Genomic DNA, 22,224 nt, shown 5'->3' on the forward strand with positions numbered 1-22,224 from the left:
AATTAAAGGTCGTTAAATATTATCAAACAGAAAAAGCTATGAAATTATCGTTTGACAATGATTTTTGAAATACGTATTGCCCAACCCAACGAGACGAAATAGAGCTTCAAGAACAATTGATTTTTTTGGAATTTTTCTTTCCGTTAAAAGGCTATATTTGTATTTCTAATAAAATATGATTTTGCTAAAAATCTGGTACTTTAACTGATGAAACACTTAACTACACAATATGTAACTAAATTTTCATATATGTATGTACTTTTAGCACCTAATATGCTTTTTGCTTCTTTAATAGTCGTAAATTTAGGCTAAAGACGAGATAAATCGATACATTGAATAAATTTCATTACCTAATGGCTGGAATGGAATCGCTAACAGCCTGGGTAGTTAAAAGTATGAGTAAATTTTGCAACATTTTTTGCATACATTTATGTAAAATTTACTTATACTTTGCAGGTCAACAATTTTTAACATTCTTTATTTTAAAATGTAAACAAAATGCACATAGTAAATAATTAACCCATTCATATATCAAAGTACAAGGAATTTAAATTTTCCCTAACTATTTTATCCTCCATTTTAGTACCACTTACTAAGGCACGTCATACAACATCTTTACACAAAGGAATTGATGAAAGTAGTAGTTACGCACATTTATTTCGGTAGGTGGCTTAACATATGGAATATAAATGTAAAATATTTAAATTTATGGAATATCATTTTTTACTTCTAAAATTACTCCTGATCCCAAAATAAAATGGAATGATGTAAATGTATTTGTGCATACATATCTTCCTTGAAATAAACAAATAAAACTCTTATATTAAATCAAAACCGTTCAAACACAATGAATAACATTTATAAGAAAATGTAAAATCTTGTTTAACATAAAAATATAAAGTGACAATTTGATGGATTGGACTTCAGAAACTGATTTATTCAGTCACGCTACCAAAAAAATAAAAAATAAAAAATAGGAAATCTATTGCAAAGAATTTTTCAAAATAATTATAGTATTAATTGTCTATACGTGTGTGGTTATGTACATATGTACGTACGTCTGTATCATGCAGAACACATTGTGCATGTAGAAAATTATTTTATTGAGTTGTTACTTGGTAATTAATATTTTATAAATTGAGCGCTATTTGTTGTCAGTTTCACACTGCATAATATTTTTAAAATGATAACTATATTTAATATTTAATAAGCATGTATAACAGTATAGTATAAGTAGTTCATGTTTATTGGCGCCAATTCTACAATTCTTTTATTTTTGTAAGTTAATAATAAATTTTAAATGAAATTGTTGAACCGTTTTGTTATTTTTATTTACCAATATGCCTACCTACTTTCATACTATGTATTTAAAAGCAATATGTAAGTATAAACAAACACAATATGTTCGTATAATCAAAATGTCACTTACTCAGCTATTATGTCACAAAATATTAAAATTATAGTTTTTTTAACTTTTTATTTTCCAAACAAATAAAATTTTTTTTTAAAAAGAAACCAAATGTACTTATGTGTGTATGTATGTATGTATGTATAATGTTATGCTTGATGCCGGCTCTTCTTCATCATACTCTAACTACAGTTTACAATAATTTTTTACTTGTTTTGTCTATCTACTTAACCCAACTTTTATTATTCATCCGGTTTGACGCTTAACTAAATCGTTTTGTACATGCATACCTACTCTCTTAGGAATACGTATGTATGTACATATATGTATATATATGTACTTGTACCCGTATATAACTTATATCAAAACAGTATCTATGACCATGTATACATACCTTCTTTATATAAATAAATACGTACTTAAATAATATCAAACCATTAAATTATTCTATAGACTTTGCTTTGCTGTATTTTCCTCTTTACATTGCCTTGCTTGCCGCATTTCATTTTCACTTTCTCGTATTTGTTTATTTCTTTTGACGTTATTATTATTTTTGTATTGTTGTTTTCATATTATTGTTTTGGTAGTTTTTTGTTTTGGTTTTTTTTTATTTACATTTCCAGATCAAGTTCACAAGGGTATCCCAAAAACCTTATTTTTTCTATCCCAAATTACATGAAAACACAAAAATTGTATTTTTTTCTGCTTTTTTCTGTTTTTGAATAAAAATTGAATGCGTCTTTTCAGCGTCTTATTTCAAGCGTTGCTTATTTTATTTATTTATAATTTTTTTTTTTGTTTTCTATTTCTTCGGACTAATTTTATAATAAAATTTTCAAAAAATTTTCAACAAAAATTAAATTGGAATATCGTTTATAACATTAATTTATATGACAACATGATTTAAAAATTCTTTGATTTAGAAATTAGACAAAAATTTTAAAATTGAAAATTTTACAAACACTTCAATTATGAATTCAAACACACAAATGGAAATTTTATGATGAAATTAACAAGTTTGCATTGAATGATTACAATAAAATTTTCGTAAATTCTAACACAGAATTTTTAGTGAACAATATTCGAAAAAAATCCTTAAGCCAATCCCAACAAAGTTACTATTTTTTGAATGTGCATTAATGCCCGATGTTGTTAGCTAAGTGGACTTGCTTAAAAACCAAGGTGACAAAATCGTTGTAGTTAATGCGTCCCGGGATTATTATAGGAATGTGAATACACATACATTATTAAGCCCAAAATTTATAAATAATTCCATGGTTTGTTTTAATAAGTTCAAAACGTCAGTTGTTTTCAATCAATAATTTATGCAAATAGCTTTAGTCAATGGTTTATGCAAACAAACGACATTCTAGTCAATGTATATAAAATAAAATATTACATAGAAAGTAGCCGAAAATTTTAGTTGGGAATTGCGCTTTATTCAGTTCAATCATAGTGCTGAAAGAGTAACTTTCAAAAGTGTAATAGCATAAAATATTTTATTAAGCGACTTATTTCAAAGAAAAACTATCGCTAGAGTTTCCGCATCATGAAAATGCCCAACACTCATATAAAATTTAAAAAAAAGCTGAACTGAAATGAGAGCTTAAGTTAATTTAGTTTTAAATTTACATAGAAATTCAAATAAGCAAATTTAATTTTGTTAAAGTACTTCTCAAGAATATCATGATTTTTTTGAATGGATTCTCTAAAGGCGAATCAATTGGTAATTACAGTCCATTTCCATAAAAATAACTAAAAAGGACATTTCTATTGTTTCTAACTTAGTCTCAACAAAAAAATTTAATATCGCACAGACGAACACTTAATATTCTAATAACAACTCGGTTTTTCGAAAAAACCCAAATTTTTATTTTTGTTCTCAAATAATTTTCAAATACATTATATATGTACATATTAAATTAAACTCATTTTCAAAATTATCGAAAATGTCATTCTAAGTTTACATACCCAAATTTATTGCAACATATTGGATTATATGCTCTTCAAAACATACCGTGTTCAATTTGTTAGGCCCATTTTTCAAACCTAACAATGACGTAATCCATAAGCACCTAACAATGACGTAATCCATAATAAGCAATTTTACATTAATAGAGCGTATTCTCATTTAATTGGAATTGGAATTATTAAATTTAGACTACTTCAACTTGTCTTAAGGTTGATTGGAACAAAAAATATATAAGTGCGATATCCCTTCAAATTTCTTCATATTAAAAATATACATGAAGGTGTAACTATATGTAGGCCTAAACACATCTCCAAGCTTCATACATTCATTCCATACATCCATACATATATTAGTAGAGCTTGATTATAATTTCTACGAAAAAGTCAAAAGAAAATAAAAACAACTGAAAAAAACCTCAATAAATAATGACCTCAATACTAAAAGATTTTTTTACATAAGCCTAAAAATATTAAACAAAAACTGCCTAATTCTAATTTCACACAGTAGATACTTGCACACGCACATATTTACAATATAATGTACATTATACTATACGTGAGCTTACATTGTACATATATAGAAAAGTTAGAATATTATTGTTATTTTTTTGGCGTTTTTTCATTCTCTTATTCTATACGAACATATACATTTACACGCATGTACAAAATTTTATGCCTATAAAGCCTATTTAGTTCTTATATTTATAAACAAAACACACACACAACCACAACCATTTATCTAATTATATGGCATAAAATGTAAATGAAAAACTTTTTTCTTTTCTTTTCCTTTTTTGATTTTTTTATATTGACCTTGAGGACTTTGAACAGACATAGAAGGTCACTGATCCTATATATTCCATCAAAAATGAAATTGAAAAAACAAAAAGAGGAAAAAAAAACTCGCGATTTTTTGATAAGTAGGAAAGGAAAATAAAATAAGAATAAAAAAAAGCAAAAATCACCGAAAAAATGAACCATCATTATCAAAAAAAAAAAAACTCACTATGGAAAAATTTCAACTCGTATACTTATCCATATTATTATGTATAAGCAATTCTCAAAAAGCGAGTCACAGCCCAGACCCACACAAATATTATGTGATACGTAAATATATTTTTGACAAAACACAAGTTTTCATACATACAAGTACCTAATTTTATTTATTATGGCTACGCGATATACGGCATTGTACATATTGGGTACATTGTGAATCCATTTCATCTTTATTTATAAATATCTACATAATGTATGTATGTATGAATACAATGTATATGATATTATAATTTTTTGTTCTCTATAGAATTCTAGACATTATAAGTCATTTTAATTGACCAATATGAGGAAATACTCCCATATATTACTTGTCTGATATTACGTACATTTGTATGTATGTATGTACATACAGTTTAAAAACATATATCTACTTGTATGCACGCATATGTACATATATGTATACAATACCTACATACATATATATTATTATGAGTATTCGGTAAAAATCAAAAGCTTCAACTTAAATTAACGATCTTTTTACATTGCGTAATAAGATATGCAATTGTTAATGAAAACAAGTAGGTACAGGAAATTGTACCGGAGGTTTTTCGATTTTCAAAGCAACATAATTGGACCCCTAAAATATGTCTTTCTAAATAATTTAAAAAATTCAACAATATTTATTAATTGAATAAGATAAACATTTTCTACAACTCCAAAAAAAACATTACTTAAGTAATGTCGAATTTTATTGGGAATTATGTAATCTTATATCGCTCATTACAAAATTTAAAGTGACGAAATGCTTCCTCTGAATGGCTTCATGTTTTAGGAACTTCTTTATTCGAATTAAGTTGTAAGTTGGTATTTTTGTTTAAATGTACCTATATGAGAGCTATAATATATGTAAGAAAATTTTCGGGGAGAATTCTTTGGTATTTAGAATTTGAATGAATGTTTTGGCAAATGTGACAGTGATGTCAAATGTATCAGACGAAGAGCAAAATCATTTTATGTTAATCAGTTGTTCTGACACAACACGTAAAATTTCATTCGTTCTTTATGTTACGGGAAGCAAGTAATTCCCACATATAGTCGCTCTACTTTCGTGAGTATATACACAAATTCTATAGAGCAAATAAAAAATATTTAACAGCAAGTAAATTTTTTTTTTGTACAAATAAAATTATTTAAAGGCAATTCCTATGAAATTTTAAAAATTGAATAAACACGGTTTAAATTCTCAAAATCAATTGCTTAGACACAAACTCACATATCAATTTAGTTGAATGAATCAATATTGTATAAATTTTTCAAATACACACACACATATGTACATCTGCAAAAACGACGGTTATTATACTATAATGACGATTTCTTATAAATTATACAATATGGATGTATATTTACATACCGACGTATATATGCACATATTTAACATTAAAGCAATATTTATTCATATTATATTCATAAATGTTCATATGTCAGAAAAAAAATATTTATAACCTTCAAAATTTATTCTTAAAATGTTTGGCCAAACAAAATTCAATTTGGATAAATTAGATGTAAATCAAATAAAGCACCGGATTTAGATTTTGCTTACTTTATTCACTTCTTACCCCTACTTCACTTAAATAAGCTATAATTTTTGCATACATATAGAAAAACGATTTATGTATGGAAAAAATGTCTTATTAAAAAAAATTGAATATTAAATTTATGTACATATATATGTACATATAACATAAGCAAGTGTGCTATGTCCCATAAAGTTATTCTAAGTCTTCACATATGTATGGATGTACAAAGGCATGTGTATACGTTAGTTTAATTCGGCGGATTTTGAAATTCAATAAAAAGTTGAATATTTTAAAAGAATGCGTATAGATCTTTTAAAACTGTTAGTGATTTTTGTCTAAGTGAAAAAAATAAAAAGTAAAAAAACCACTTAAGGTAAATTTTATGAGTACTAAAAAATATACAAGAACATTTGTATGTGCATACAGAGACTTTTATTCATGTACACTCATACATTCATATTATGTATGTTGTATGTATATAAATATTATACAATATTCTCCTTGTGAATTATAAGATATAAGTTTACATTATGTAATTATTAAAAAAATCTTAAGGTTTGTCTTATATTCAATCTTATAAATAACGAAAATGAAAAGCAGAAAAATGTGAATCTTGAGATTCGTATTCATACTTTCATTGCGTTCCAAGACATCAGATTTCGCTTAAATTTAAAAGGAAATGCAAGCGTATATTGATAAATACGGGGCAAATTATATATATTTAATCATAACTGTTTTAAAGTAATGCAATATAAATTTATCACAGCAAAATAATCTTCTTTTACTCGAATTATAATTGATCATTGAAATTAACAAGTTAAACTTACAAAGATAAATACACACTAAATAGGAATTACTTAAGATTTGTTAGCATACGAAACAATATTAATTGAAATTCAAAATGAGGGTTTATCTGACAATTGACAAACAAATTCTCTATTAGCATACATAGATCACTTATACAAAACTGTCACGAAAGTACCTCGTATTATTCACTCGTTAAACGAACACTAAGTAGTCTTTTAATAAATCCACGATACAAATTAACATTTACACGATACAAAACATTTTCTATATATTGTTGACACAAAATTTATATTAACTTTATTCTATTTAAATTTTTTTCGGAGACAAGTTTTTCCGATTACCAAAAACGCCTTCAATTATATTCAATGTTCCCAAATATCCTATTCGAAACTTAAGTCGGGCATCCGATAAAGAGCTCGAACGAAAACTGTAAAAGACGTCGAAACATTGTCAACGACTAAGGATTAGTCAAAGAATTTTTTTTATATTTTGTGATGTAACTTTCCACACAATTACAACAAATTTTACCAAAAATGTTTTCTATAAACCGCAGAAAAATTTCGGCAATTTGCTAAATTTACATGAAACATATACATGCAAACATTAATTTTTATATACATATATACATACATACGTTCTAGAAATAACAGACAATTCACAATGTGGGATTCAATTATTTTTAAAATAATAAAATATTTTTAAATCTTGCATCAAAGAAGAATTAATTTAAATTTAAAATATGAAAAATTTCAAAACGTTACATGGAAATTCATATATGTAATTCCGTTGTTACAGAATCATTCGAAACATTGTTGTACAATTAAGCATACAAGTATGTTACATAGACACATTTATGTAATTTCTTAATTTTCTTATAATTGAATTATTTTGATTTTACAATTTCCAATATTTTTTTATCTGAACAACCAAAAATATTCTTGGCTTAAAATTAAAATAATTTTATAAGATTTTATCATACATGACATTTGCGAATATGTAGATATGTAAAGCAGTCATTGCTTTTGAATTGAATTTTACAAAATTTAAAAATTAGTAACAATTTCATAATATTGTTAAATTAAGAAAAAAAAAATCTCGTTTTCTCCGTCCCCTCTCTTCCCCCTGCTCTATTCAAAATATACACCGAGAAAATTAAGCTTTAAAACATTCAAAAGCTTATATGACAACAAAAACAAGCAAATAAAAAATTTAAAGTAGAAAAAAATGAAAGAAAAGTTTTTGTTGATTTTTTTTATTTCGCATTTTTGTATAGGCCTAATTTTTTCTTTTTTTTTCTACCTTTAGGCAATTATTGTACTTGTAGATTATCTACTTCGATTTGCTAATTTAAAAGTTTATTACCTAGCTGAACTAGTTAATACATGTTATAACAAAATAGAAAATTTATTTTAATAGTATAATAGACGCAATTATGACAATCGCAATAACAACAAGAAACACAAAATAGAAAATTAATATTAGTGAGATTTTTTCCATGTATAATTGTACGTGCGTTTGTTTGAACTAAAATATTTGCTCATTTGTGTTTTGTCGGCATAAAACTGATTTAGATTTTAAATTATCATAGTGTAAATCGTCATAGGTTATAATATAAGAAGAGAAATGGTTGAAATGTAAATTACTACATTAACAAAACAAAAAATAAGACTAAAAAAACTCCAGATTATGTCTTGAACACTTTTACGAATGATGCGACATTTAGATGTTTCATTCAAAAATATAGTACGTACATATATTTTTTATGCGTAATTATTGTATGTAACCAATCATGAAATCGTTTATGAATTAAAATCTGAAGAATCAATATGTATGTAAACTTAAACGTTCCATAAAGAATAATGTTATTAAAATTGAAATTGCATAAACAAATTTTTTTTACAATTACCAAAATAATTGTCATTGCTTACATATGTACGCAAGCAATATGAATCATCAAGAAGGGAACACCTTAAAATCATAAAATATAAAAGTTGATTCAATCTAGTCACAACCACAACTTAATTAGCCTGTCCCTTAACGTGTCTGCCGTTACTTGCGTAAGTCCATCATTGAAATGCTCATTTGTGGACAGAAGCAGCTAAGAAATTAGCATGAATTCCCTTGCTGAAGCGAATATTTGCGGTACAAACGAATTTTCCTCAAAACTTTGCAATTTTTTTCAGTCTTTCTTAAAAATTATTAGAAAAAACTTTATAAAATCGTTTCAAAAAACTGCCAGGCTCCAACTGAATGAGTAAATTTTTTACAGAAAATTGCATACCTTAAGGCGTCGAAAATTGCGTACTTAAAAATTTAAGAAAAATTTTATTTATAGGTTTACTAATTCAATAGAATTTTTATAAGAGTTGTTATTGAGGAGAACAACTGCTGTTATTTTGCATGTTTGTTAAATGAGAAGCTACTGGTCCAACTATAGTCATCGTTAAAAAAAACTTCCATTAAGTATGTCTTTTCAAAATTTTCACAAAATTTTTTTTGGGAAAAATAAATTTTTTTTTTAATTTTGCAGATATCTTGGAAAAGCATCTTTAGAGTTATTAATTTTAGAATGTAATATAATTACAGCAACTAAAAATATCATTATAACATACGAAAACGCCCAGAAGAAATCGAAATTAAGAGCATTTTTTGCGGTTTTTATACTGTCGGCTAATGCACTTGTTTGTTATTTTTTTCTTTTTGGATTTTAATGTTATGACATTTTGAACGCTGGTATTCAAACGTATTTTTTGTGATACCGATTCGGTTTAATATGTGTCTTTGCCTGTTATAATGCATGCATACACTGATACTTGTGTATAAAATTATAAACAAAATATAAATGTGAAGTTGACATATACCAAACCAACATAATACGATGAAATTAATCTGTCATTAGTATAACGAGTACCGTGCCCAAAATCTTACTACATATATGTAAAAAAAAAAAATTAGTTCACCACTTAAGTAAAGAGAAAGGTTCACTGATAATTCATTATACTTTCTATATTCACGCATTGAAAAAAAGAAAGTTAGTATAAAAAAAAAAACAAAAAAAATCAGGATTGCGTTAATTTTTGCAAAATAAAATTTCAATATTAAAAATATTCCTTCCTTCATCTCTGAAAATTTAAGTCATACTTAATTTTTAGGTGGAAGTTCTACAAAAATTCTAAATTTTATTGTAAAATATAATTGTAAGCTAAAAAATTTTTGTTTAGCTTATTTCCGAACTCCGTCAGTGCTCCTAAATTAAGTCATTACAATTCAAATTAAACAAAATATGCAATAGAATGCAGTTGGAAAAATTTAATGTTGTAATGTTTTACGTTAATCTGAAAATGTAGTTAAAGTTACGTTATCAAACAGACACCCGTGATATTATTTGCCACCTAATGCGAAATACCCTGTTTAAACAGAAGTTGAAGTAATGGTTATTTTATAAAGCGTTAAAAGAGACGTTATGATTTATCATTCATTTTTGGATTTATTTCAATATGAAACCAATAGCTCTACAACTTATTTTCAACATTTTTAAAATTCAATATCTTTATTAAATTTTAGAGAACATAATGCATTTTAAATATAAAAACAATAACTTATTTTAATAACGTAACTTTAGTCGAATATAAAAAATAAATTGCCTAAAAAATTACACACCAATAATTTTTAAATTTTTTTTTCCACAAAAAAATTATGAATGAAAGAATAACACGCTTTCTTATTAGGCAAACATTTTTGAATTTCCAAGAAACGTTACGCTAATGAAGAATATTCTTAAAATATTGAGTATAGAAATAATTTGCAAATACCGACTGTCAATTTCGGGTTAAAAAAAATTTAACTAATTCTCATTAAAAAGAATGTCTGCTAGCTAAAGTAATTTTCAATGAATCATTTTTTTTCGATATTCATTTTCTTCTTCATCTTCTCATTCTTAATACAAAATATTCAAAACAAACATTTATTTCAATTCCACCATTATACGGAATATGGCAAAATAATTGGTATGTAAAAATTTTATATGTCACGTAGTCATTCATGATTACGATTTTCGATAATCATTGAATTTATTACATTGTTGATTATATTTTTTATTCCATATATATGATTCCTTTTATATATTATATTGCGTACGTTAAATTACTTAATTTCCTGTTCGCAACAATATTCTTTGAATACGAAAATCTGAAAGTATATTTTCGAAATTAAAATTTTGGTAATTTTTACCAAAAAATATTGAAATTCGAAACAACGCTATATGGCAATTAATGGCATAGTAACATTAAGAAAGTGAAATGATTCCTTTAAGGAATCGTAATAGAAGTAGTTTGGATTTGATTTAAAAAAGGAAAAAGAATTACTTAAAAATTCACTTAAATTTTTCTTCTATAATACGCATGACCTTGATCCGAAAAATGTTTTGCAGAAAATATCCTTATTGGTACACGAATTTGTTAAAAATAATTCAAATTCAGTTGCAATCATATATTATAACATAAAAATCAGGTTACAAGTTATTTATTAGGCGCAAACTAAAGGTCAGTAAGATTTCTTTGTGATTAATCTCTATTAGGATTAGGCCAGGAACTGAAATTCAAAGAAAAGTGTAAAAGAAGAATAAGTAGGTTTGTTTAGTAGGAACCAGTGGACTTATTTCAAAACATATCTAAAAAACGTCGCATAGAAAAATTACATGACAACAAAAATAATAATAATACGATGAATGAATCTTAAAAAATTTCCATTCCATTTAAAATAAAAAAGCAAAATGAACAACATGAAATTTTTTATTATTTCTAAACATACATGTATGTTTGTGTGTACAAATGTTCGGCAGTTAACTAATTAGACAAAATCATAAACACATTTAATATTATGATTTTATTACAATTTTTTCTTCTATTCTTCACCTAATTGTAATTCAAAATTTGTACATTCTCTACAAACTGATTATAAATTCCTATAAAACAAACTTTTAAAAAAATATTAGACTACATTGGAATTTGATTTTTTTTCATTTTATTATATAAAAAAAATTAAAAATTTTAATCAATTTTATAGTAGTGATCTACTTAAGAATGCAAACTACATTATTAAATCATAACAATAAGAAAAAAACAAAATTGGTTATCTTTTAAAAAGTCAAAAAACCCATATAATTTTGTGTGTTTCAGGAAACCTAATGCAAAATAAAAAACTTATACTATACCTATGTATGTGTTTTCGAAAAATTTCGCTAAAAACTTAAAGATCAAATTTCATTTTAGGTTTCCAAAATTGTAAGTATATATGTATGTTTAAGGTCCCCATATTTAAAAAAAATACCTAAAATAAAAATTTAATAATCTAAAAATCAACAACAATTTTTGGCCATATTCGATGAATCATCAATAGAATTGTTGAATTTCTGTCTACGATTATTTGCTGAATAATTTTTAGTCACATTCAAAACGAACAATTTTTACAAATATTCTTTAAAATTTTCCAAGAAATTCATTTTTTTTTTGTTTTTTTTTTTGAAAACCTTTTAAATATGTAATAAAAAATTTTAGAAAAAATAAAATATCGAAAGAACAGACCAAAAAAACTTAAAAGTATAATGAATTTAAGCTTCTGAGAAATTAAAAACAAAAGATTCCATTCACTATATATAAATATGCATTTAAGAAAAAGACATAAAAATTTACTCAATAATTTTATTAAGTATAAATCATAAAGTTATGGTAAAAAAAGTGAACGTCCAATAAATTGACCCAAAAAAAAAATAATATTAAAATTTTCTATTACAAAATACAGTTTGACATGATTTTGATTGATATTGAGGAAAAAATTAATGAAATGCAAAAAATATTTTTTACAGCCAAATTAATTATAGTTTAATTAATTTGAATTATAGTTGAATACAGTTGTTTGACGCTACCCAATGTGTTGAAAGCTCTACACTTTATTTTACACCAACATTTCTTAAATGGGATTTTTCTTTTTCTTAAAGTTTTTATGAAGTATGGGTAAAAAATGAAATGTAAAATGTAGACAGTGTAAAACGATCGAAAATTGCGTAAATTTCGCTTGCTAGCTGTTGCACCAGTTATTTCAAATTCTAACAGTTATAGCAGCTCAATAATAAATGAATTTCTAATGTTACGAAACTTGTAAATTTCTGCGTCCTATAATTGCTGTTCATTTTAATAACGATCGTATAACGACAGTATAACAATCGCATCTTATTGGCAAAAGTTAAAATACTTTTCTTTATTTAAAATGCTCAACTAATATTTTTATTCTTATTAAAAAGCAGTTTATAGTTTTCATTTTTCAAAATATTTGGTAAATCAAGTTAATGCTACGAGTCTCCTAATCAAATTTTGGTAAAAATTTTGAAAACGACTTGAACCAATAATACCTTTTGCTTCATATAAGCGGGAAATATTGCGATTAACACTATATTGTTCAAAATTTGCCTTTTTTACACTCTGTTCCTGTTTTACGGTATCAAAAACAAATCTTTAAATTTAAATATCAGAAACTTGACACTTCTGGTTTTGTTGACAGCATTTGAGAGTATTTTGTTCAAATATTATTTTTAGCCGATTTTTAAAACGATTTCAAACTAATATAAATTTAATACTAGTAATTGAATATTGATTTGGTCCAAACGTTGCTGTTTGCTGTAATAAAATCTTCAAGACTTTAAAAAATATTTAGATAATCTACTGAAAACGAGTTCCATAATAACATACTATCGGCAATTAATATAATATTATATTGGCATTTCTTCTATTATTAAGTAGAATTAAAAAAAAAAAATACTTAAAACTTTTGATTTGATACAAAAATTTTCTCACATAATTTCTAATAAAAAATTTTTTGTCTCAAAAAGAATTTACAAAAAAAAAGACAATAAAATAAAAATAAAATGACTTGGATACCAACTAAGCATGAAAAATCTGTAAAATTTATTAGCACAGATAGTCGTTTAGATAGCAATTTTTTGTTCGAATGTATCTTTAGAAGAAACAAAAAATTTCTTGTTTTACAACAATGTACGTGGGCAATCTAAAACTTAAAAAACGAATATTTGCATTCATTACTTTTGTATACGAAGCTCAAATTAAGAAATGCCAAGCAAATGGTTTATGTTTTAGTGACTTCATTTCTTGGTTCAAAATCGTACAAGAAACTTGGACAATCTCCAGAAATTTTGTAACCATCTCTCATTTATATATTTGGAAAATCAATTTTGCACCGCATGATGTCGTGTCCATCACTTATTTAGATATAAAAAGTGAATTTAAAAAGGAATTTAAAAAATAAATATTTTTTACTTATTTAAAATATACTTAAATTTTTAAAAAGTCACAAAACTTTTGAAATTAATCAAAATCGAAAAGTCAGCACCACAAACACACAACATTTTAATGACAGTGCAAATTTAACATGCACTGCACATATCAAACATTAGCAGTTTTGTAAAAAAAACTTAAGACAATCATTTTTATAACTGTTTTATTAACAATAACAAACTTTACTTCGAAAGTTTTGTCTTTTGAATTTTGAATTCGAAAGAAACTTAAATTGAAATCACATCAATCCTACAGTATACATATTTCTCTCAGCTATGCAATAAAATTAATGTATTGCAATATCGTCTCATATACTTATCCTATGATCTTCTTCGTGATCATTCACAAATGTTCTAATTTTGAACAATGAAAGAGTAAATTTGATTAAATAAACTTTTTCGATTTTGGGCAAGGAATGTACTTAATAAATCCACTAATGAACATTAGCATAGCAGCAATTTCAGTTCAACAAGCGGTATAAATATCCAAAAATTAACAAACCAAATTTAACAAACGGAGATTGTTTTTAAGAAATCCTAACTCTTTTCTAAAGTTTGAGAAAAATTATAAGATTTGCCTAAACTATATCACGACATTTTATGTACTAAATATTTTAATGTTTCACATTTTCGATATTCTTGTATTTTTATATGATGATGATTATACTTTACTGATTAACTAGAAAGCTATAAGAAATTAGTTAATTGAAAATTTATATGAAATATGTTAATTTAGTCATTATTCGATAGTAAAAGCAAAAAAAAAAAACAAAAAAAAAAAATTAAATAAATAATAATGAAAACTGGTTTATTAATTATTTTACTACGTTTTTATTTTCTTCCACTTATGGTTTCCATTTGGTGAAATGATGAATAAAAGTAAAATATCCAGCTAGGTATATATGTATATAAAAGTATGTGAGTTTATAATAATAAATCATAGGAATCGATAAAAAAATTTTTAACATTTTAAGCTTCCAAATTTTTTTTTTTTTTCGTAAGATATTTTCGAGCTCCCTTACAAGTATAGCTCACAATTTTAAAATACAAAATGATAGTTTAACAATAAAATGAAATAGAATTTAAAATATTTATCTATAAATCAAATAAAACAAGAATAGCACGCAAAAATAACTTGAAAAATGAAAAAATTTCTAAATCATAAAGAAATTCATACAAGAAATTTCAAAAAAAACGAATTCATATTCGAATTTTCAATATTCTCTGATTTTGTAAATTAAAGAATCAAATATTTTGATTTCTCTATATTTTTTCAAAATTAACTGTTATACATTCTTACATAACTGTGTTTACTTTTTACAACTATAACTGTGTTTCTTTCTTTCTAATTCAAATTTATTACTTTTAATATAAAATTTTTTTTTTCCTTTGCAAATTTAATAGTGTTGGAATAAGAAAAACAAACAGATTAGAATAAAATATTGAATTGTGCTACTTTCACTGCTAATAATCAATGCGAAAACGCTATAGGGGTGATGATTTTAAGATTTTAACACAAATTAATTTTAACATACTTGATTAGAACTAAATAACAGAATTACATTGTTGTTTTTTCGAAAATAGAAATTTTGTGAAATCTTGTGCTTCCGGATTGGAATTCATGTTGACTGTTTCAAAAATTTAAGTAATTTTAAAAAAATTTATTAAAAATGAATATTTGACTTATTCAAAATTATATTGAAAAAGGCATTCAATTGCTGGATTCTAGTTGGAGAAAATGTTTAAAACTCATTTTACATAATCAGTCCAATTTAAAGTAAAATTATTGGATAGGCAGTCAATATTTGAGCACAATATTCAAAACAAAGCTAGTCACCTACCTAGCTAACTCTCTATGACTATAGAAACTAGGACATGATATCATGAACTAACCCTATGCTCCTCGTAGGAGTGAAGAAGGAAAAACAAAAACACATAGGATTCGAATTGAAATTTAAAGGTTGGCTAATATACTAATAATAAAATAATTTTAAATAAACTAATATTTAATATTTACACAAAAAAAAAGACTTTTTAATTAATCTTTAATTTTCGCGAACATCTTTTTTTTTTGGTTTGTGAATTTTTTATTCCTACTCTAAATCAAGTTTTTGAGTTCAAACACCTAAATATCGACCTTCTAGCATTAAAATTAATTTTTCTCGTGGTAGCATAAATTGTTTCAACTTATTATTAACCATTTAATTTTCTTGTCACGAATTGATTAGTAGATTCTTTAACTTTTTTTTAAATACACTTTTGTATATATTTATGAATTATATAAAAGTGTATACAAGTTTCGTTATTTGTGAATAACGAAAAATAAAAACTTTTTTTTTTGTTGTTTTGCGCTTAAGAAATTTTTAACATTTTTTCTCTTTTAATTCTTTTAAATTTTAAATTTTTTTTTCTTACTGTAATTCCATTTTTTATAAAACATTTACATTACAAAAAAAAAACATTACTTGAAAAATAGGTGGGATAATTCCTACCCTTGAGGAATATTGAATATTGATCAGCAAATTACAATACAAAATCGCTACTTTTTAAACCAAATTGTTTAAATAAATTTCTTGGGTATACTTATATGAAAGTTTTATAATATTTGCAATATAAGCATGTTGATTGCTAAATAATTATCTTTAAATATAGTTATATTCGAGATTACGTTTCAATGATCTATTTTTTTTTTTTGTGTGACGAAGTTATCTGAAGTTAAAGACATTAAAGGATTAATAATGTGATAGAAACTAATTTTTTTCTGAAATAATTTTTCAATTATAGTTAACTTGTTGTTGCTTAGCTATTTTCTGTTCTTTTATGAAAGCAAAATATTGAATATAAATGATCATAATTAATTAATATACTTTTGATAAATATTTGACTTATTTATTTTAAGTAAAATGTTTATTTAAATTCTTATTATTTGCCATAAATTTAGCCAATTACAACTGAGCGTAAAAAAATTTATTTAAATAATTCCCTAACGTTTATGTCACTTTGAGTCATACTAAAATCAGTTTAAAAATAGTTAGCCATATTAAATTTACTATAAATTATCGATAATCTCCGGCGCTTAGCTAAAATGATGATGCAACAGACTTTTTCAATATAATTTAAAACCACAATATAATCTATATATGTATTTATGAGATCAATTCAGAGACCTTTAATTTTAAATTCAATTAAAATTGTATTTAACATTATTTGCATTTTAATAATGTTTAATAATATATTTAATTTTCATTATTATTCAGGGGAATCTTTCTGAATCTCATGGTAAAAAATTTTTCAAAATACAAAACTATAAAATTTTTAAGCATTGAACAAAATCTGATTATTAAGTGTTCAATATAAGCACAACATAGAACAAAAAAAAAAATATTATTTATCTATGGTTTTAAAAAAACTATTAAATAAATTCCCATAAACAATAATTTTCAGATAATTTTAGAAATAAAAGGAAGCATGAAAACACAAACCTATTTTTACACTAAATAATTTTTTATTTTTCTTTTTTTTGTAATGCAATTTAATTGTAAAATATATTTTGTGTGATATAAAACTTCAATAACAAGTAATTTAGCTTATAATTTAAAATAATTATTCAATGCAAATGCTTTTTCGTTAATGTTGAGTAATCATATTCACTTTAATGGAATTAATGCTTAAACATTCATAAATTTTTCTAGCATTTTTTTTAGCTCTTTTCATAACAAAAGTATTTAAAAGTAAACAAAACATTTATGTATGAAAAAACATAATTAAAAAAATTTGAATAAAATTTGCATCACAAATTATAAACAAAATTAGTTTAATGGGTTATAAAGTTCTGTTAGTAATTATTCTTGATTTATTTTCATACACTTATGTAATTGTAAAAGCAGAAGTTTTCGCGTAAATTTTACCGACTTACAAACTAATACTTTTTTGAAACCTATTTCTTTAGCAATTATGACTTTTTAAAATTATTACAAATAATACTTAAATGGTTTTACTCTGCTTTGCAGCTAAAATATCTGTTAGTTAAACTTTACAATAGCTTTCTTACAAAAAAAAAAGTTTTGCTCATTAATTGTCAGCTTTTATAGAAATACAGAGCAAATTTGGAGTACCTGCACTGGGTTCTTATTTGCCAGATATGTATATTACAGTTTATAGTTGCATAGTAAGATCGTGTGCAACATAAAAACGAAAATGATTATAAAATTCTATTTCCCTTGTTATATTCATACACTACATACATAGTTATAAATACATATCGGACTTAATTCATCTCAACACATGTTAGAAAATTCACATATTTATGTATATGCAAGTAAACTTTCAAGTGAAATATGAGTGGTCCATACAATTTTCTAGTAAAATTCTATAATTGTTTTCAATACTTGTTCAATAAAAGTGTTCAATCAAAGTGTTTTCTAAAAAGCTTTAACAAAATATTTACTTAATCAAATTACCTACCTCACAAATAATTTATGTAATTTGAAATGTATCTTATTTTTAAAAAGGATACAATTGGTAAAGCTTGATTCCTGAAACGTACAACAGTAAATGGATTCGATGGCGTAGCTACATCTAATAAATGATGTGGAACTTCCTTTTGTTCTTCTTTGGTAGCTTTCGCTGTAACAATATCCAAATTTGCATAAACCTGTAAAAATAAGTTTTCAAAATACATTTGTACACTTAAAATATGAAGGAGGTAAATACAATATGTAAAAATAACTTGATCATAAAATTATTCTACAAATTTTATGTTGATTTTGAAAAGGACATCGCTTTTGAAATGTTCACAGAATATATTCCCATTGTAAAAATGCCAATGTGAACAATGCAATTATTATTAATTTACTCAAACATAAAAAGTTACAGTTATTTGTAATGGATAAAAAGGTATGTTTATTAGCAGAAAAGGAGTTGTCATTAGGTAGATGAAATACAATATGTATGTATGTACTTTACATATGTACATATGTATGTGCTCATATTATGATGTACCTACCTACATATATTGGTAATTTTTACATCGAAAAGTTAGTGCTTTTGTCTCAAATTCAACTGGTATAGCTAGGTACCTACTACTAATTTAAAATTGGCAATAACGTTGTTATAAAACTTTCAATTTTCATACTTACATACATTACATACATACATATGTGGGTATGTACATAAACAGGTTAAAATTTACATGTTCCAATGAGTGTACGGGTGTCTCTAATTTCACTTTTTAATTTTCAATCTCTTTTTTTCAATTAGCCAACAAAAAAATATTACCTAAGAATTTGATAATTACATTTATCTGAAATATCTTAATAGGATTTAAAGCCTTACATGTAACTGTTAATTTTATGGATACTAAAAGGACACACAATGTATTCCACAAGAATTTTAATTGTACTTAATATACATATGTATTATCTACAATCTAACAAGTAATTATAACGCTTACTTTTTGCGCCTAAACATTTCCAGTCTATAACGGCTCTTTGGCATTTCTGACATTCAATACGTACATACATACATGTGTGTGTATATTTTCTAATTTGTTTATTTTAGAAAAACCATCATATTGTCTACGGTATCTTTTACAAAACATCGTACATACATAATGTAAATAGAAACGAATGCATACTATATAAAAGATTTTGCAGATTGCAATATTGCTCATGTATTCATTATAAAATTCAAGCAAAAACTTATTTTTAAACTTTGGTATTATTTCACTTATAAAACATAATACAAAATCTTAAAATATTAACTAAATATATTTTAAAAATTTCAATTTACTTGCATAGAATCAGCACTTATAATTTCTGAAGCAAAACGTTTTGCTAATTCAATTGATAATTTAGTTTTGCCAGTTCCAGTTGAACCTAATATCACAATTAAAGGTATTTTCGACATTGTTTATAATTATTTATTATTTAAAATATATATTTTTCTATTTAAATAATTTAATTTTAAATTTACACTTTTATTTTTTTCATATTTTTACCGGCACTTAAAAACAAAACGAGTAAAATTTCACGAAAAATCTCACTACTAAAGATTGTTATTGCTAAAACACATGGAAAAACGTCAGAATTGAAATATAAACAAAAACACTCGTGTAAGGTTGTTGCTGATTAATTGTCATTTTTGCTTTTATGGAAACAAGTTTATGCCAGTGGTAAAATTGATTCATACTGATAATGCTGTTCCATGTTTATTTTCACTTGTATATTAGAAGTAAAAATTAAAATGGATATTATTTTATATTTTTGTTGTTTAAGAAATATTTGAGTAAATATAAAAATACATACATTTAATTATAAAATATAATGTGATTATTTGAAATTTAAAACAAAACTATAAACACTAAAACAGAAGTACGAAAATTTTTTCAGTATTATTTTCGAGTCTCGATTGATTTTGACAGATTAAAATTTAAAAGTATCATTGTGTGTAAATTAACCGTAACAAAATTTTTAATTGAATTTTTGTTGGTAAGAATTGGAGATTAGAAAATGAAAGTGATTGAAAAATATTTTAAAATTCAATTAAATAGTGTTTTTGTTATGAAATTCAGAGAAGATAGGTAAGTATAATTGGTTAAATATTTGTTTCGTACTTGCAGCTTGCAAAATTATATTATTAACATAATATTTTCAAAACACAATATGTATGGACATACTTACTTGTATGAACATTGACGCATTGAATATTCAGTGGAGATTTCTTCAGGTTTTAGAATAGCTAATGTGATGAAGAAGTCGTTAAATTATTTACAAAATTTAATTAATGGAATATTTGTGTATGAAACATCAGAAACATCATTTTGTCAGAAACATTATTTTATACATGCCTGTATAAAAGTACCTTATGTGGACAAATGTTTTTTTTTTGGTTTCATATGTATGTATGTATGTACCTATAAATATAATGAAATTCTTATTTGGTGATGTTTTCCCACGCTCGTACATATGTACATATTTATGTCTTTGGAATATATTTTAGGTTTATTATTATTAGGAATTTTGATTTTGAGATTATAGAACTTCTCCAAATTGCAGTAAATGAACTACTTTCTTGTTTTAGTCAGTTTGAAAGGGAATTGTTTTTAATTATTGTTCCTTGGTGAGGTTTTTACATCTCTCCCAGCATATTATTTGCACAATACTGTTCATATTTGTGTTACACATCTGATTTTTCATTCTTTTGAAAAATCAGATGTGTAAATCTTAAAAATGTATTTGTCTGTAATTTTACTTGTTCTCAATTAACGTTTCATATACGAATGGAAACTTAAAGAAAATCATTTTGGTTCTTCGAATACTATAACATTTTTCTTAAAATTTCTGCTGCGAATTCACTCAGTGTCCCACAATATGTATGTATGTATATATTCACTATATACATACATATGTAAGTATATAAATTTAATATGTACATACATACATACATATGTATTTATTTTAAAATTTCTATTCAATTTTAAAGTTTTCCATACTTTTATATTTTGGCTATTTTTAAAATTTGAATTTTCAGATAACAAATTTAACGTTCACTAATATTAACGTTTAGATATTCAAAGGAAAATGCTGTGTTGCTTACAAGTTTTATCATATCAAATTTTATGTGTTTAATTTAAACCATAAATTTTTTGTTTTCATTTTCAAAATGTTTTACATTTCTTAAAAGGAACGTCGTCCCGTTGGCATTCAGGGCTATGCATATCCAAAAATAGCCATATAAAAAAAACTTATTTTATATTTTTTGTTTTCACTTTTTTTTAAATTTATTTTTGAAATCGTGATCGTCACAGCTCACTATATTTAATGAAAAAATGTCACAATCTAAAAGTACACTCTTACATACATATGTACATATATTCATATATAAGGTATTATATACGAGCATAGTGGAGCGTTTTGAAATATATACACGTGTAAGAATGTATGTGCTCATATGCATCTATCAGTATCAGTGTATAGCTATTCCAAAATATTATAAATTAGAAATTATCAGTGGAAAAAATATATTTTTAACGCCTTAATATTTACATTATAAAGTATGATTTTTTTTTGTTTTTGTTTTACATTATGGTCCCCATCTTTTTCCTTAATAATTAAAAG

The 22,224-nt window shown here is 24.6% G+C and overlaps 1 protein-coding gene across 2 annotated transcripts in view; it reads right to left on the reverse strand.

Annotated features, from left to right (window-relative positions):
• LOC129619050 (tRNA dimethylallyltransferase) overlaps positions 1–20,302 on the reverse strand; it is a 114,491-nt gene extending 94,189 nt beyond the window's left edge. Inside the window, exons 1-2 of one of the 2 annotated variants that reach the window (XM_055534126.1) lie at positions 19,898–20,302; positions 18,624–18,761 (exon numbers count right to left, since the gene is read on the reverse strand). In XM_055534126.1, coding sequence (XP_055390101.1) covers positions 18,624–18,761; positions 19,898–20,014 — 255 coding nt within the window. In that variant the 5' untranslated portion in view covers positions 20,015–20,302. Of the gene's footprint in view, positions 1–18,623; positions 18,762–19,245; positions 19,369–19,897 lie in introns of those variants that run through there. The other variant, XM_055534127.1, reaches the window with a different exon arrangement.
• Between the last annotated feature and the right edge of the window lie 1,922 nt (positions 20,303–22,224).

Source organism: Condylostylus longicornis, unplaced genomic scaffold (assembly GCF_029603195.1).
Source record: "Condylostylus longicornis isolate FDR11 unplaced genomic scaffold, ASM2960319v2 ptg000010l, whole genome shotgun sequence".
Lineage (NCBI taxonomy): Eukaryota > Metazoa > Arthropoda > Insecta > Diptera > Dolichopodidae > Condylostylus > Condylostylus longicornis.